Source organism: Diabrotica undecimpunctata, chromosome 9 (genome assembly GCF_040954645.1).
Source record: "Diabrotica undecimpunctata isolate CICGRU chromosome 9, icDiaUnde3, whole genome shotgun sequence".
Taxonomy (NCBI): Eukaryota; Metazoa; Arthropoda; class Insecta; order Coleoptera; family Chrysomelidae; genus Diabrotica; species Diabrotica undecimpunctata.
The window spans coordinates 25682253-25698980 of NC_092811.1; the positions used below are offsets into that span (position 1 = coordinate 25682253).

Sequence of the window (16728 nt, forward strand, 5' to 3'; positions counted from 1 at the left end):
TGGTATTTGCGAATGGTTGCTATCCAATCTTCTCTCTCGCGGGCGCGGTGTGCTGCCTCAGACAGAGAGTAACCGGTAGCGCACTTTATTTGGTCTGACCATCGGAGTGTTGATCTTCCTCGGGTTCTTTTACCATCTACCTTGCCTTCAACCACCAACCTCTCCATGCCTTCCATTCGTCTGGTAATGTGTCCAAAGTACCTCAATATATTTTGGTTGATGATTGTGGTAAGCCTAGGATTGATGATATTAAGAGAAACAGCATAATGGTACCAATGTTCAACAAAGGAGATAAAGAAGACCCCAAAAATTATAGAGGTATAAATCTACTGAACACCGCACTTAAGCTTACCACAAAAGTCCTAACCAACAAAATTAATAAACTAACAACTTTATCAGATGAACAACAAGGATTCAGATCCGGAAGATCCTGCGTAGACGCCGTATTTGTACTAAGACAAATCACAGAAAAGGCCATCGAGTACAGTAAACCAGCATATCTATATTTTATAGACCTGACAAAGGCTCTCGATCGCATCCAAGTCGACGACGTTTTACACCTACTGTATAAAAGAAACATACCAAACAATATTATCCAAACCATGGAAAACATATACTTCCATAATCCAATACAGCCAAAGATTAATGGAAAACTGACACAGTGTATACCAGTACAAAGCGCAGTCAGCCAGGGTGACTCGTTAAGCCCACTTCTCTTTAATATAATAATGGACTAAATAATACAAGCAGTACGTAAAGCTCATGGTTACAGAATTGGGAACAAAGAAATCCAAATATTATGTTATGCAGACGACGCCGCATTACTCGCCGAGAAATTCTCGTGCCGAGAAATACAATATGATAATATCAGCAGAAAAAAAACCGAATGTATGACAATATCTAAATACCCACTACGATGTAATAAGGCAGGAAGCAAGGTTTAGATATCTGGGAATATATATAACTATACAGATATAACTACTTACGGAGATGAAGCAGTACGACAACAAAGCTTAAGAGCAAGTAAAGCGACGGGATCTCTTAATGACCCAATCTAGAAAGAACAGAGATGAAAATACTTCAACGAATACCAGGGAAAAGTCTGTTAGAGAGGGAGAGAAGCGAAAACATAAGAGCATGCAACATAGAAGATATAACTGAATGGGTGACAAAACGCAAACAGAAGTGGAACGAACACATTAGTAGAATGGCAGAGGATAGTATATTTATATAAATTAAACGATAATTTAAACAATTTCAGAGGCTAATATTGAAGAAGAAACAGGCTTTGAAGCCGACATACAAGAAGGAAGAAGAAAAAGTAGTAGTCACACCCGTTCGACTCTTATATGCAAAAATGACTACGGAAATGGAAGACGAAGGTTTTATTGAAGGTCTACGGATCCGAACAAGATGTGTGGCGTAAAAGAAGTAACAATGAAGTAGTCAAGAGGTACCTAGAACCTCAACTGAGCAGCATGTTACACGGAAAGAATGATCCGAGCCAGAAGATACCGCTGTGAATGTTTTATTCACTGAACCGACGGCGTTGAAGATTTAAGAAAGCTGAGATTCAGAAACAGTAGCACAATATCACTGTATATCTGCTTGGGGCAAATAGTTGGTCAGGAACGGATCCACAATGGTCTGGAGCACTTCAAATAAGTAACAAAGTATTATCTCTTTACACATATGATAGTTCGTTAACTCAAGTCAAAGACGGTGGCGAATCTTTACGATGACATAAAGGGACGGACAGCAGAAGTGGAGGACAACATTTATCAATAAGTGAAACGGCGACACTGTCACCTGGGTTACTTAATTTGCACTCAGAACTTCTATAGAAGGAAATGATGCCGATAAAAAAGTTAATGCTATACAGATATCTATTATCAGATATGCTGATGATACTGTACTTAAAGAGGATTCATAAATTGGTTTAAAAAGCATTTTAGATCAATTGGAAATTACTTGTGTGCTTTTCGAAATAAAATCAATTCTAAACTATGAATATGATTATACAAAGAAAACAAAACGTTCCATTAGGTATGAAAAAAAAAACAGCATGTTATGTTGTTTGATTTACATCTTCACTTTCATTAACGATTGAAGCTAAAAAAGTTATATATATATATATATATATATATATATATATATATATATATATATATATATATATATATATATATATATATATATATCTTGATGTCTGACTCAAGATAATGAGTGAAAAACACGAAAAAAATGTTAGTAGATTAAAATGAAAAAAATAGCTAGATGTAATTTCGTCGAGGACTAGAATATCGTGACGGACAAATTTTTTATAGTCGGACATACTAAAACCGAGACGTTTTTCTTTAAGACACTGTGAAAATATTATATATTTATGTCTGACTAAAAGATAAGTGAAAATCACGAAATCAAAAAATTCTGGAGCAGTAAGGGGGTCAAATATACTATTTAAATTATTAGCACCAGTCTAGCACCAGACCATCCTTGACGGACAAAATACAGCGGAGATTTTTGCAGTCGGATGCTGCAAAGTTTTAGAACTTGCAATCCTAAAAGTTTGTAGTATTCGGCTGCAAAAACATCCTCTATATTTGTCCCTCAAGCATACTATCACGTTTAAATGTTTTTTTTTATGAATCATTCCTAGAAAAAATTAAACTAATGTTAAGAATTTAAAATTTGTCCGCCAAATTTTTCGATTGGGTGTTTTCTACTTTTTATCCTCTTTTCGCTAGTAAAAATCTATTCCTATTCAAAATATTTAATTACTGTATTAGCTTAAGTTTTTTCGACCAAAAAAAATTGTCCGCCACTACATTCTAAGTAGTCAAACAGCGTGATAAAACATGGCCGAGGGAAAGGTTTAAGAACCTGTAGAAGAAAAGCCTCTACAGCAACCGGTAGAGTCTATCCTAAGCCACAAACTTATATGTACACTAAACATAAACGATCGAAATGAAAGGTCTACGAGACCTTTATTTATATTCGACAAAATCCTTTATAATTACCATCAGATCTAGATGACATTATCACAGCCTATAGAAAATATCCCAAACATTGACTTTCAACTTTCATAATATCGACACACTTGAAGATGCACAAAATAGAAGAATGAGAATAGTTTGCTAAAGTGTGGGACGTTGATAAACAGATTTTTTGGAAAAAAAGTGGAAAGAAGAAGGATTTTTTGGTTATTGTTTAGTTAGAAAGACGAAAGGCAATAATGTCTACTTACCTCTATATTGTGAAGCTCTAATCCATTTTTTCGGAATACATCAGCAGTCTTCCATATTTTTAATTGTTACTCTTATTCAATGATTGAATTTAAACCTAATTTTGAATGATACTTTATGATTTCCTTCGTGTTGCAGAAGAAACTAATTTATAACTATATCTGTTCTGTCTCAATACTAATAACCAAAATGAACGAGTCTATAGTGAGTTTTTTCTTTTTAAACTATTAGAAAGCAATTATTTTTGTCTTTATCCAGTCGAAAACAAAACTCATCTTTATTTAATACAGTTTATTAACTACATGTTTGGAAATATAACTTTTTTAAGATTACAATTTTGAATAAATCGGCCTACAAAAGTTTTTGGCCATCTCAAGAAATCACAAGATGCAAAATCGTGCACACTATGTTGCGTAAATTCAAAAAAAAACCAGAGAAAAATTAAGTAAAGGCAAAATTTAAAGAAACTAAATACAATAAATATTTATGCATCGTAATAAAATAATACAGTTTTCTTACTTTCGAATTTCATACTTAGTTAAACGTAAGACACAGAATTACTACTCGTGTCAATGTCAATGCACGTTTAAAAAAATCGTTGAAAGTATTTTTGTATTGGAGAAAAAATAACAAAGGACGAGAGATCTACGCAATACAAGGTGTCTCTACACATAAGATAACTGCAAATTTCGTCTTATCAGCTTACAGAGTCGAAGAAACAACAGCTAGATGTAATTTCGTGAATGACAGAATATTGCGACGGACAAATTTTTTATGGACGGACAACCTAAAATTGACGTTGTTCTTTAAGACACTGAAAATTCTGAAGGTTAAGCAGGTCGGACATCCATATGTTAATCAAATTATTAACACCAGTCTATTTTTTCAGGAATGCTTCATAAAAAAACATTAAAACCAAATAGTATGCTCGACAAATAAAATACAGGAGACTTTTTTGAAGTTTGAAGTGTCCGACTGCAAACACACCCTGTATATTTGTCCGCCAAGCATACTAACACGCTTTAGTGTTTTTTTTTGTCAATAATTCCTGAGAAAATTAAACTACCGTTAAGAATTTAAAATTAATCCGTCAAGAATATTTTTGTCCGCCAATATTTTCGGTTGGACGTTATTTATATTTAATTGTTGTCTCAGATTTTCCGACCAAAAAAATTTGTCCGCCACTACATTCTTATGTAGGCAATAAAGTTACACCATTATGGTTATTTTTCGACTCCTTGTTAATGGACTGTAGATTTTGAGGAAAAAAATAGTTTTGGCGCTGGATAATTCTGTGGATTTGTCCAGTACTTACACTAGTGGCCAAAATTCTGGAAACTTTACAAAAATTATCGTTTTTTTAGCAAGACTCGTCTCATGATCATGATTTATATAGTTTACCATTACAATTACATTTTTATTTTATTGTTTTATATTCCTGCATAATATTTTATGTATTTCTCACTCTTTTTTGTTAACATCATTATTTAATAAAATGTGGAACCACATTCAAGCGAAACGCCGAAAATCCGAGATTTGTGAATGGCAACATTGGCAATACTGTATTGCGTCAGGGTTTTGCTAGTCAGTCAACAACCCAACTGGAAGCGGTTAGGTGGCCTTTAGTACAGTTTCGTGCGGCTTCCAGTGTTTATTAGTGACATCAGGTAGTTGTTACTAAGGTGATATTGTTTAATTGTCGGAGAGGAATTCATCAGCGTCGATTCAACGAAAATGGCAACCAGAAACCCAAAACGTGTTGACTGGTCGCCAGGAAAGAGAGCCAAAGCAATTATCCTTCGAGAAGAAGGTTACACTTATCAAGAAATAGCAAACAAATTGGGTGGTTGCGCTACAAAATCAGGTGTAATGAAAGTTTGCAAACGTGGAACGACAAAATCAGCAAAAAGATCTGGCAGAAAACCCAAAGTTAGTCACTACGATGTGCGTAGAATATGCTGACTTTCTTTAGAAGATCATCGCAGATCCGCAAAAGATATTAACGGTATTGTCAAATCAACTGGATTACAAATATCGGACCGCACTATCAGAAGAAAGTTGTGTGAAAATGGATTGCGAGCAGAAATTCCTAAAAAGAAGCCGTTCCTGAACAAAAAACAGAGGCAAAAACGCATTAATTGGGCTTTGGCACACAGAGGTTGGACAGAAGAACAATGGAGTAAAGTAATTTGGAGTGATGAAACCAAAATCTCGATCTTTGGAAGTGACGGAGTGAAGTTTGTTCGCTGCCAACCGGGAGAAGACCTTTTGCCCCAGTGTACTACGGTCACTATGAAGCATCCTGTGAGTGCCATGGTATGGGCTTGCATGACCACCAATGGAGTTGGACGTTTAGCAGTAATAGAGGGCAATATTAATACAAAAAAAAATCAGGAAGAGATACTGCAAGCCAAACTGCTGCCGACTATCAGAGATTTGTTCGAAGGGGATGCCCAACAATGCATCTTCCAGCAGAATGGAGCGCCTTGTCATACGGCTAAGACTTCCATGGAATGGTAGAGAAACCATGATGTTACTGTTCTGTTCTGCCTTGGCCTGGAAATAGTCCCGATCTAAATCCAATAGAAAATTTATGGTCAAGGCTGAAAGTCTTAGTATCACGCCGAAACCCAAGAAACAAGAGAGAACTGATAGACGCCATTATTCAAAACTGGTTTAGAGTTATTACACCAGAAGATTTGGCTCGTCTCGTCAATTCCATGCCTCGCAAAATTGAGTCTGTCCTAAAAAACAAAGGTTATCCTACCAAATACTAATTTTGTTGATAATAATCATTGTACCATTTTTTTTAAATATATCTACTAATAGCTAACGGCTGTTGTTTTATTTATTTTTAAATTTTTAGAGGATTTTACCCCTTAAAATAGATGTTAAATATTAAGTAGAAGCATAAAACGATGTAATAAAATTATAGATAAACTTATAAATAAAATAAGTCTTCTGAAAAAGAGGAATGCTGATAACAAAACTAAAATTTTTAAAAAGTTTCCAGAATTTTGGCCACTAGTGTACATGCTTTTAGAACCAAACAATATTTATAGAGCTCGAAAAGTCTACGATATTATTCAAAAATGATATCTGAAAAGATAACAGCCTTAAAAGTCCCAAAACTGTTAAAATAACTGGTATTCCAAATAGTATCGAAATATTAAAAAGTTTTCAGCAATGTAGAGATTTCTGTCGACAATAAATTTGCAGTTTTCTTTTGTGAAGAGTTTGTCGACACCGTGTATATACAAGATGTACCATATACATAAAAAAGTCGATCCTGAACAGGAACAGCGTCGTAGGAAGCCTGCTACTGCTTAATAAAAACCTATTACCTTTAATTGAAACAACTGACGTTTGGACGAAAGTCACTTGAGCTATATTAGTCAATCAATCAACTGTTTATTGATCCAAGTATTACTGGTACACCCCGTATATCGTTTCTTGTAGAGTATCGTACTTTCTTCAATCAATTCCACATATCACAAGCAAAGAGTCAGGGTTTATTTAATCTTATGAACTAAATTGTAGAGCGGTATTCGAAAAACACGGTGAGACTGAAGCCAGATTTGGTGTTTTTGTCTTACATGACGTATCCCGTTGGAATATACTATACGTCATAGAAACGAGGATATTTTATTGTCTGTAAGTGTAAAAATTATTAATATCTTTGAGAAAGTCATCAATCCAGACTAAATAAAATTGTTTTCTTCCTAATTTTAAACTAAAACCATTTTTGTAAAGAAATAAAGCTATGAATGGTCTAAAATATTTTAAAAATCATTGAAACTAAATATATAAGTAGTAATAATTTAAGACAGTAATTTTTATTAATACAAAAAGTCCGCAGGACATGGAAAATGATTGTTTTTCTCAAAGTTCTAACACTGGTCAAAAGCAATACAAGTTTTATACCACAAAACTAAATTTTTTACTTATAGTAGTATCGTGTAATATTGAAAACGAACTAAAAATCATTAAAGTGAAATATTTTCCAACGGGACACCGAGAAACTTTATATTTTTGAACATAAAAAGGCCGAAACTTATCAGGTAGTCAGCTGGTACATTTGTTGGTTTCGAACACAAGAAAATTGAGATGGAAGTCGCTACACACACACACTGCTCGAAATTTTTTCTACGTTGGCTCACTGTTTGCTATCTCTGGCTCCTTAACAAGCAGTCACAGCTTCAGTTCGTTTGCTATTTTGCTAGCAATATTCTTAAAACCAATACTGGTACCTGTAAAATAAATTATTACATTAGAAGGTGTTCTAAATTAATGCGTATTAGTGTTTTAATATTTTAAACCGATTTATTACAATATACTGGAATCACCAATATTATGAGCTGTCCCAAATGACGTTTTTCCGCTTTAACCTTTTAATGGCGGCTATACGAAATATTTGGAATAAACAGATAATATGTAAAAGGTCTTTTGATTTTGACATATTTTAATAGATTTTGAAGTAAAAAAAAATATTGCTGCTGTATTTTGTCTTTATCATGTTGTTCCCATTTTGGGAACGTTGGCATGTAAGGTATTATGGATTTTCTAAAAAATAAAATACTTACCTGTTTGGAAAAATGTTTATTATTAGCATAAATGTCTAAAATAAGTAAAAATAAGATACAATATAAAACAATTATTTATTAGGTGTATGAAATTGGTCGAAACATTTATTTTTATGAAGTCGCTTTTCACATTTACTGCACTGAAGTCTAGTATTTTTATAGCACACAACACAACGCCCTTGGTTAGTGCCTTCGGGAATGTGATTTATCCCGTCAAATTTTATGTCGCTTAGAACAGAGGCAGATGGACCGCCTTTTCTTTTTCTTTGACCTGAACCTGCTTTTACAAGCGCGAGAGCAACGTGTCTGCGAAACTCGAGGTGTGTTATGTTTGTTCCTGCATTCACATGTTGAAAAAATCGAAAAGCTGCCACAACCGCCAAATTCAATCCATGAGCAAACAAGTTCCACCACCATTTTTTTGATCTAAGTCGGGGACGATAAGAAGCAGCTAAACGATCAAAAAGGTCAACACCACCCATTCCAATGTTATATTGTCTTATCAAATTTGGTTGAGTTACATCTTTTTTATGTTCAGACTTCACTCTTCTGGTTGTATTTTGAACAGGGGTTACTACAAAATGATTACTTGCGACTATTACAGGAGAATTGTCATTCCATTTGACACAAATAACATCGCCATCTGATTTGTAATCATAGGTCCCTCGATCTTGTTTTTTGATAGTTGACGATGAAACTAAAGGACATTTGTTGATCCTATTTTCTCGAACTGTACCACAAGCCCGTATACCGTTTTCTGATAAAGATTTCAGAAGGGAGTAGCTGGTGAAAAAATTATCGAAATATACAACATGGCTGTTTTTATTTTGCAGAATTTCTAACATATTATTTACAACTCGAGTTCCTAAGGGAGTTTGAGCATTTCCCGATTTTCCGCAGTAAATATCAAAGTTATATGGATATCCATCATTTCCACAGAGCATCCATAGTTTGAATCCGAATCTAATTGGTTTATTTTTTATAAACATTTTAGCTGAGTGATGGCCATAATATGGAACCATTGATTCATCAATGCTGACATGTTTATGAAAAACTCCAAACTGCTGAATATTAATTTTTAATTTTTCGAAAAGTGGTAAAACTTTAGCTACTTTTGAATGAGCTAAATTAGAGTTGTCACAAACGTGAAGATATCTTTTTATTATTCTGAATTTTTCACGGCTCATTGTCTTTGCAAAGATTGGAGCCTGCATGTCATCCGCCGTTGACCAGTAGTCATTTTCGCCGGGTAGATGATGATATCCGCTAATCAGGAGCAAGCCAATAAACTGACGAATATCTTCATCAGAAACTATAAAATTATGAAAATTTTGATCCCTTCGAGCGTAAGTTTCGCTTTGATTACGAATAAAACTAATAATTTCTGGAGTAAAAAACAAAGAGAATATTTCAAACTCCGTTTTACCCATGTGCTCGGCTCCTACTTTAGGTGGATCTTGGGCTTCTAGCTGGATTGCCACTTTTTCAGATTTCCTCCATTTTTGTGATGCGTGACTTATAACTGATTCTTCTTCGTAATCTGATTCGGCATCACCATCATGAATTTCTACCTCTCCAGGAACCTCTATTGGCATATCAACCACGTCCAAAATCTGGTCATCAAGAGTGTCCTCGTCACTATCAATATCTCGGTCTCCTGAAGTGGGAGGAAGTATTACAACATCAATGTTAGAGGATATTGAGGTTTCCACATCTTCCAAAGCATCCCGTAATAGTCTGTGTCGGCGTATAGATTTCCTAAAACAATGAAATATCTAAGAAACATGGTTCAATAGAAAGGTACATGTAAAATAAGACTGTCTTAGGTACTTTACATAATATTTTTTTTTTTCTAAAAAGCCTTCGGTGCTCTTAGTAAACAATATGAAAATATTTGTATCAAAAAAACTGAACCAATAGATTTTTATTTTTAGTTATGTACTTACTTCAAGAAAGAAGAAAAACTTAAGAAAAACTGTTGAATTAGACCCTAATTGAAAAATTATTTTTGTAAACTTACCCATAAAATGCTTTTGTATCCATTCTAAACTTCTCAGCATAAACAATGCAGACAGAAAAAAAACCAAGTACACACGTGTTCTTCTTGAACAGCTCTGATCGACTGTTTGTTATTCCTAAATTCCTATTAGGCACTTGAAAGACGATTGCACTAATCGTTATTGCCCTTGAAAATTTACGAGCTAACAGAAACGACATTATATTATAATTTATTAGGGTATATTAGGTATTCAAAGTTGCCAACGTTCCCATTTTGGGACATGGCTAATTCCGACAATTTTTTTCAAAAAGTAATGAAAGAATTCAAGCGCAATATAAACTATTTACTAAGGTAGTCAATTGGCTACCTTACTTGAAAAAATAATAGCAATAGAATAATTTTTGCTGACTTGATAACAAGAACCGTAAAACGAATCAAGAAATTGAATTTTTGTGCTTTTTACTATTTTTTTTTAAGAAAATGAACCCACATCTAAGAACATTTTTTTTTAAACTAGCAAGCCCCTTACCTTTACAAAACATTATGTAGTGCGATTTACAAAAATAATTGCATAAACAATCCTAAAAAAATGTTTTAATAGGTGTTCCCAAAATGGGAACGTTGGCAGTTAAAAGGTTAAGTTAAGAGTTACGTTAGCAAAGAGTTTTTTTTTTTTTTCGAGGAAGCCGTCTGTTTTATATCGGTCATACTAAGAGCTAATTAGCTCATTGCTTAACATTTATTCATGAATTCCAGAATTCTGGAACCTTATACTGATCTATTGGAATGGGTACCATACGTTTGTGGAATCAGTTGATAATCTCTTAAATGTGCAAAACATGATTGACTGTTTCCGGGTCTGTGCCACAGAATCTGAAGCTTAAGGCTCTATGAAACAGGCTCACTGAGTACAGTTATCCCTTAACTGGCGCATGTCGATTAAAGAAGCCTGATTTTATTCCTGTTTTCTGCAGCACTTCGGCCTAATTGCATATGTTTGGCATGTACTTGCCAAAAAATCAAAAATCAAATAATTTCTGACAAACTCAATGAATAACTGAACAAGATACAGACACCAAAGAACATATAATTACATATAAAAAAAACACTATAAATTATGGGTGACTAGCGAGATATTAGATTTTATGGAACTACGGCGTGAAATTAAAAACACGTATTACGTCAGCTCGCTCGCTACGCTACTGATCCCCATTCTAACGGCGATGTGCTGACGTCACCGAACGTTCGAAGAAGCCACCTGTCTAGTCTAGATGATTCTGTACTATTCCAATCATGCTATGCGAACGATTTGAGGGTTCATCGACGGGACAAGATTACAACGGCCTGACGTCATAAAGAATCTAGAAACCCTTTGAATGAGGCGACGGTTCACTAATAAACTTCCGATGGAATTCCAGAATAACGGGACAAACATATATAAGGAAAATTAAAATGTAAAGAAAAAATTAAGTGTAGAATTACTGTGGAACGACACTACAAGAGAAATGTAAGAAAGGCACAGAAGAAACGAAAGATGGGAGAAAATTAAAAACGACATTGAAGAAGCAGCAACAGAAGCTCTAGGAAAACGCAAAGTCATACTGAAAAAAACAAAACAGCAACAATATACCATGATTAAGAACAGAAATAAAAGTGAAATGTAAAAAAACGAGAGGCCTACACGAAGTACAAAACATCAAATACCGTACTTAAGCTTACCACAAAAGTCCTAACCAACAAAATCAATAAACTAACAACTTTATCAGATGAACAACAAGGATTCAGATCCGGAAGATCCTGCGTAGACGCCGTATTTGTAGTAAGACAAATCACAGAAAAGGCTATCAAGTACAATAAACCAGAATATCTATGTTTTATATACCTGACAAAGGCTTTCCATCACATCCAAATCGAAGACGTCTTACACCTACTGTATAAAAGAAGCATAACAATCAATATTATACAAACCATCGAAAACATCTACTTCTATAATCGAATACAGGCAAAGATAAATGGAAAACTAACACCGTGTATACCAGTACAAAACGGAGTCACGACAGGGTGACTCATTAGGCCCACTTCTCATTAACACAGTAATGGACGAAATAATACAAGCAGTACGTAAAGGTCATGGTTATAGAATGGGGAACAAAGAAATCCAAATATTATGTTATGCAGACGACGCCGCATTAATCGCCTAGACAAAATGCGAGCTCCAAAGATTAACACACATCTTCAATGCAACAGCCAAGAAATACAATATGATAATAGCAGCAGAAAAAACCAAATGTATGACAACATTTAAATACCCACTACGATGTAAAATCGAAATTGATAGGAAAATAATAAAGCAAGGTTTAGATTGTTAAAGAAGAAGTACGACAACAAAGCTTAAAAGCAAGTAAAGCGGCGGGATCTCTTAATGACACAATCTGGAAGAACAAACACCTAAGACAAGATACAAAAACAAGAAGTTATAAAATAGCAATTAGATCTATATTAACATACACGGCAGAGACAAGACCTTACACATCTAAAGCGAGATGACTACTAGAAACAACAGAGAGGAAAATACTTCGACGAATATCAGGAAAAAGTATGTTGGACAGGGAGAGAAGCGAAAACATAAGAAGAGCATGCAATATAGAAGACATAAATGGATGGGTGACAGGAGTGGAACGAACTCATTAGTAGAACGGCAGAGGATAGGATAGTACAAATAGCACGAGATACGTCACCAAATGGACGAAGAAGTATTGGCAGATCAAGAAACAGATGGTGCGATAATTTAAACAATTTAAGAGACTAATATTGAAGAAGAAACAGGCTTTAAAGCCTACATACAAGAGAGTACCCATCCTATAGTCCCGATTTATTGCCTTGCGATTTTCACATCTTTGGGCCACTGAAAAAAGCGTTAAAATATAATCGCTTTCAGTCGGACGAAGAAGTACAAAATACCGTAAACGAATTCTTTGAGCAAATAATTATTTAAACAGGGTATACATCGGTTATATAAAATTAGTTAGTAAAAAAATAACATAAAAAAACAAATTTTGGAAAATATTCCTTGAATCATCAGAGAGAGCTGTGAATAGTGACTAAAAGACAATTTAATGAGCAAAATGGAGCTCTACTTACCCGAAATTCTCTTAAACCTCACTCCATTCAAAGACAAACGCGGAAGCTTGCACACTTCTATTTCCCATTGCACCAAACTGTCAGTATTCGGATCCCCGTGCACGCAGAGCAACAGGAACCGTTCGCGTTGTTCATAATCGCAATTATTGGCGTCCAACACTTTGCGAATCTCGGCCATTATTTCGGCGGGGTCTCTGCTCGAGGTTGTCTTCATCGACCATGTGAACCTCAGAGAGCGGGGCTTCACGTGGTCTTCGTTTGGGGTTCCCTGAACTCTGCAAATACAAAAAAAAATCGTTATTACATTAACAACTCTCCATGCAAACTCAACACTAAATTGTTGATAATAATGTAGTAATAGTGATTAACATTAAAGTAGCACTAATATGTTAAGTTTTTTATTTTAAAATAAAATTGATCTTTACATTAATTGACACCGCGTGCCGTCGCTGACTAACATCAACGACATTGGCGTCATTTGACGACTCTTGCTTCCAAAGGAAAACCAAACTTTTTTTGATTGTTATACCTCAATATCCTTGAACAATGACGGATCGCTCATATTTTTTTATTGTTCTTTACCTGCTTTTATTACTATTCCTCCTATTCATCCGCTTACAAAAATTCCAAGCGGATGGAGTTTTAAAGACAATTTACTCTTTTTAATAGACAATGCTAATATACGATATAACAGTAATACAGTAGACTCCCTCTATAACGAGAACTGAAATGACAGACTGATTACCTCGTTATAAGCCGATCTCGTTATATCAGACAATCATAATACTGTGCATACATATGAATCTGTAGTTTTCTAAACCATTAACTTCCTATAGTGAAGCCATTCGGAGCAATATAAGATGCTAATAAATATTGTTTGAATGGCGTTTTTGAAAAAAAGTTATTTACTTTTATTGTTAATGAAATATATTAAAACATAAAAGAGTTGTTTACTTTTACGTATATCAATGATATACGTTAAAACAAAAAAGCTGTACTTATATTTTTTTCCAACTACATAATGTATAAATCGTATTTTCAAGAATAACATAAACTATTGCTTCTGCAATTTTAAGAACTCTGTTATTTTTAACTGCTTTAAATGGTCCAGTATCATTCTATCATATATTTTCTAAAGATGTGAAACAGTTGTATTTATTCATTGTAAAGAAGTTTATTGCGGGCTGCAGTTAAGTTTATTGAGGGGCTGTTTGAAAAGGTATTTATTTATAGCCACGACCGGACTAAAAACGTAAAAAACACGTTTTTATATCTTATTTTCTCTCGTTATAACCAAATTTGCCTCGCTATAGACGGTTATAGTTCAATATAAATTTCACGGGACATCTAATGTATCTCGTTATAAGCGAAACCTCGTAATAACCGTGTTCGTTATAGAGGGAGTATACTGTATTAATAAATTTTTAATTTGGATTTTTAATTCCTTTTTGACGTAATTATCTATTACTCTGTCAAGCACACCACACGAGAACATTTTCTAAACAGTTTCCTCATCTGTCTTCTTCATCTTCCGACATTCAGCTGCCTTATGAATATTCAAGGGTCAGATTGAAGAGTGTTGAAGCCAGCCCATTGCCTTGTTTTAAACGTTGTGACTATTTCAAAGCTTTCAGTAAGTGCATTATACAGTGCTAGTCAAAAGTCCGTTCCCTCTTTGTATCTTTTGAACGGTTATACTTAAAATAGTGAAATTTGAAGGGAGGTAATAAATACACGTAGGCTTCTTAACTAGTCATAACTCGTTTGAAAGATATTGAAAATACCTATCCTATTCTATTCTAGAAAATACTATTCAACCATACTAATTTAAAAAAAAAAAGTTGATCTGTGTCGTTTTAACTACAAGAACCACGTGTTCAAGTCGAACAAAGAAACATGTTGCTCTTTAAGTATTAACATTTACAACCATTGTCATCGACCTGGAGTCGCATCATAATTTAAATTTAAATATGTAAACCATATATTGATGTCTCCACTGCAATTTTAGTGTTAGCTACAAGTACCAAAAGAAGGCACTGAGGATAATCTGAGCTAGATCGAAAACGTTATGCATCTATAAATTTTGGACGACCCTTTTGTCAAGTTTTAATTAAATGTTTTTATACCAATATACAAATTTTGAAGTTTTTTACTTCTGTATAAGTTTCATATTAATTTTATTTAAGTTTAAGCTCATTTTGATGAATGAATTAAATAAATACTAAAATTGTAATTTCGCATTTAATTAATAAATATTAAAACCTCTGCCTCTGGTTACTTGTCAAAAAGTTGACTTTTTCAATTCTCTATTTGTTTTTACGTCAACGTCAACTTTTTTGACAATTAACAAGAGGCGAACGTTAGAATATTTATTAATTAAATGCGAAACTACAATTATTTTAATATACCTATTCAATCATACTAATTTTGTTTGGATTTAAGATGATTTTGAGGAATAAATTAAATAAATACAAAAAATTCTAGTTTGGCATTTAATTAATAAAAATTCTAACGTCCGCCTTTGGTTATTTGTCAAGAAAGTTGACGTTTGTCAATTCTCTAGTTGTTTTTAGTTTGTAAAAGCATTTATAGCTCAATATTTAGTTTCTGTTTCTGCTTAGTTTAGTCAATTCTCTAGTTATTTTTAGTTTGCAAACACATTTATGCCTGAATATTTAGTTTCTGTTTCTGATTGTTTAGTCAATTCAAGTTTAGTTAGTTGTCCTAAAATAATATTTAGTTTAATTATTGTTTAACGAGACGTTTAAATTTTTACAAAGACAGAATGCTACGTACTGTAGTCGACAAAGTAGCAGCTGTGTTAATAATTGGTGAATGTGGAAATAATTTCCATGCAGCGGAACGTCTTTTTAATGATCCCGATCGCCCTATATCGAGAGCTTATTTGAGGAAGCTTCCTCGGAAGTTTAAACATACAGGTAGTGTTCAAGATGTCAAACGATCTGATCGACCAACATTTAGTGATGAAAAAAAGATGACATAATTTCAGAAATGGTAGTGAACCCTTGAGGAATATCGTGGTAGATGGACTGGACAAAGAGGTACGATAGAATGGCCAGCTCGGTCACCGGACCTTACACCATTAGATTTTTTTCTGTGGGGATACTTGAAATCTAAAGTTTACGTTACAGCACCCGACAATATTGACATTTTGAAACAACGAATTGTTACAAGAAAGAATGTAGGGCAATTTCCCCCGACACATTTGAACGAGTACGGCAAGAGTTTAGAAATAAGATGCATTACAGTCAGGAAGTAGATGGAGCACATTTTGAACACATAGTTACTATAAGAACTGGTTGTTAAATATTTATTAATTAAATGAGAAGCTACAATTTTAGTATGTATTTATTTAATTTATTCATCAAAATGAGTTTCATAAGTTCCCATTTAAAATTATCTGTTCCAGTGGCGCTGTAACGTCATCTGTCACTATTACGTCAATTATTATGATTAGTTGAAAAGCCTAAGTCTGTTTATTACCTCCCTCCAAATTTCACTATTATAACAATAACCGTTCAAAAGATACGAGGGGGGAGGGAACGGACTTTTGACTAGCGCTGTATATGCGGACCAGTACTGTTGAGTTCGTCGTTGTCATTATCAGCCGGATATATTTTGAAAGGAAGTTTTCCAACTAACTTCTCCTTATAGAGTCATAACTCTGTTTATATTGCTGTGTAAATCCACAAACTGTTTTGTAATTATCGAATGAACCGTTAATTTCGGATGGAAAAAA

General features: G+C 34.0%; 1 protein-coding gene across 20 annotated transcripts in view; it reads right to left on the reverse strand.

The window, feature by feature from the left end:
- Window positions 1–2715: 2715 nt before the first annotated feature.
- Window positions 2716–16728, reverse strand: part of LOC140449704 (serine/threonine-protein kinase MARK2-like) — a 473378-nt gene continuing 459365 nt past the window's right edge. For all 20 annotated transcript variants that reach the window (XM_072543024.1, XM_072543021.1, XM_072543022.1 and 17 more), the window contains 2 exons: window positions 12969–13243; window positions 2716–7495 (listed from right to left, as the gene is read on the reverse strand). In XM_072543024.1, coding sequence (XP_072399125.1) covers window positions 7437–7495; window positions 12969–13243 — 334 coding nt within the window. In that variant the 3' untranslated portion in view covers window positions 2716–7436. The remainder of the gene's footprint in view (window positions 7496–12968; window positions 13244–16728) is intronic.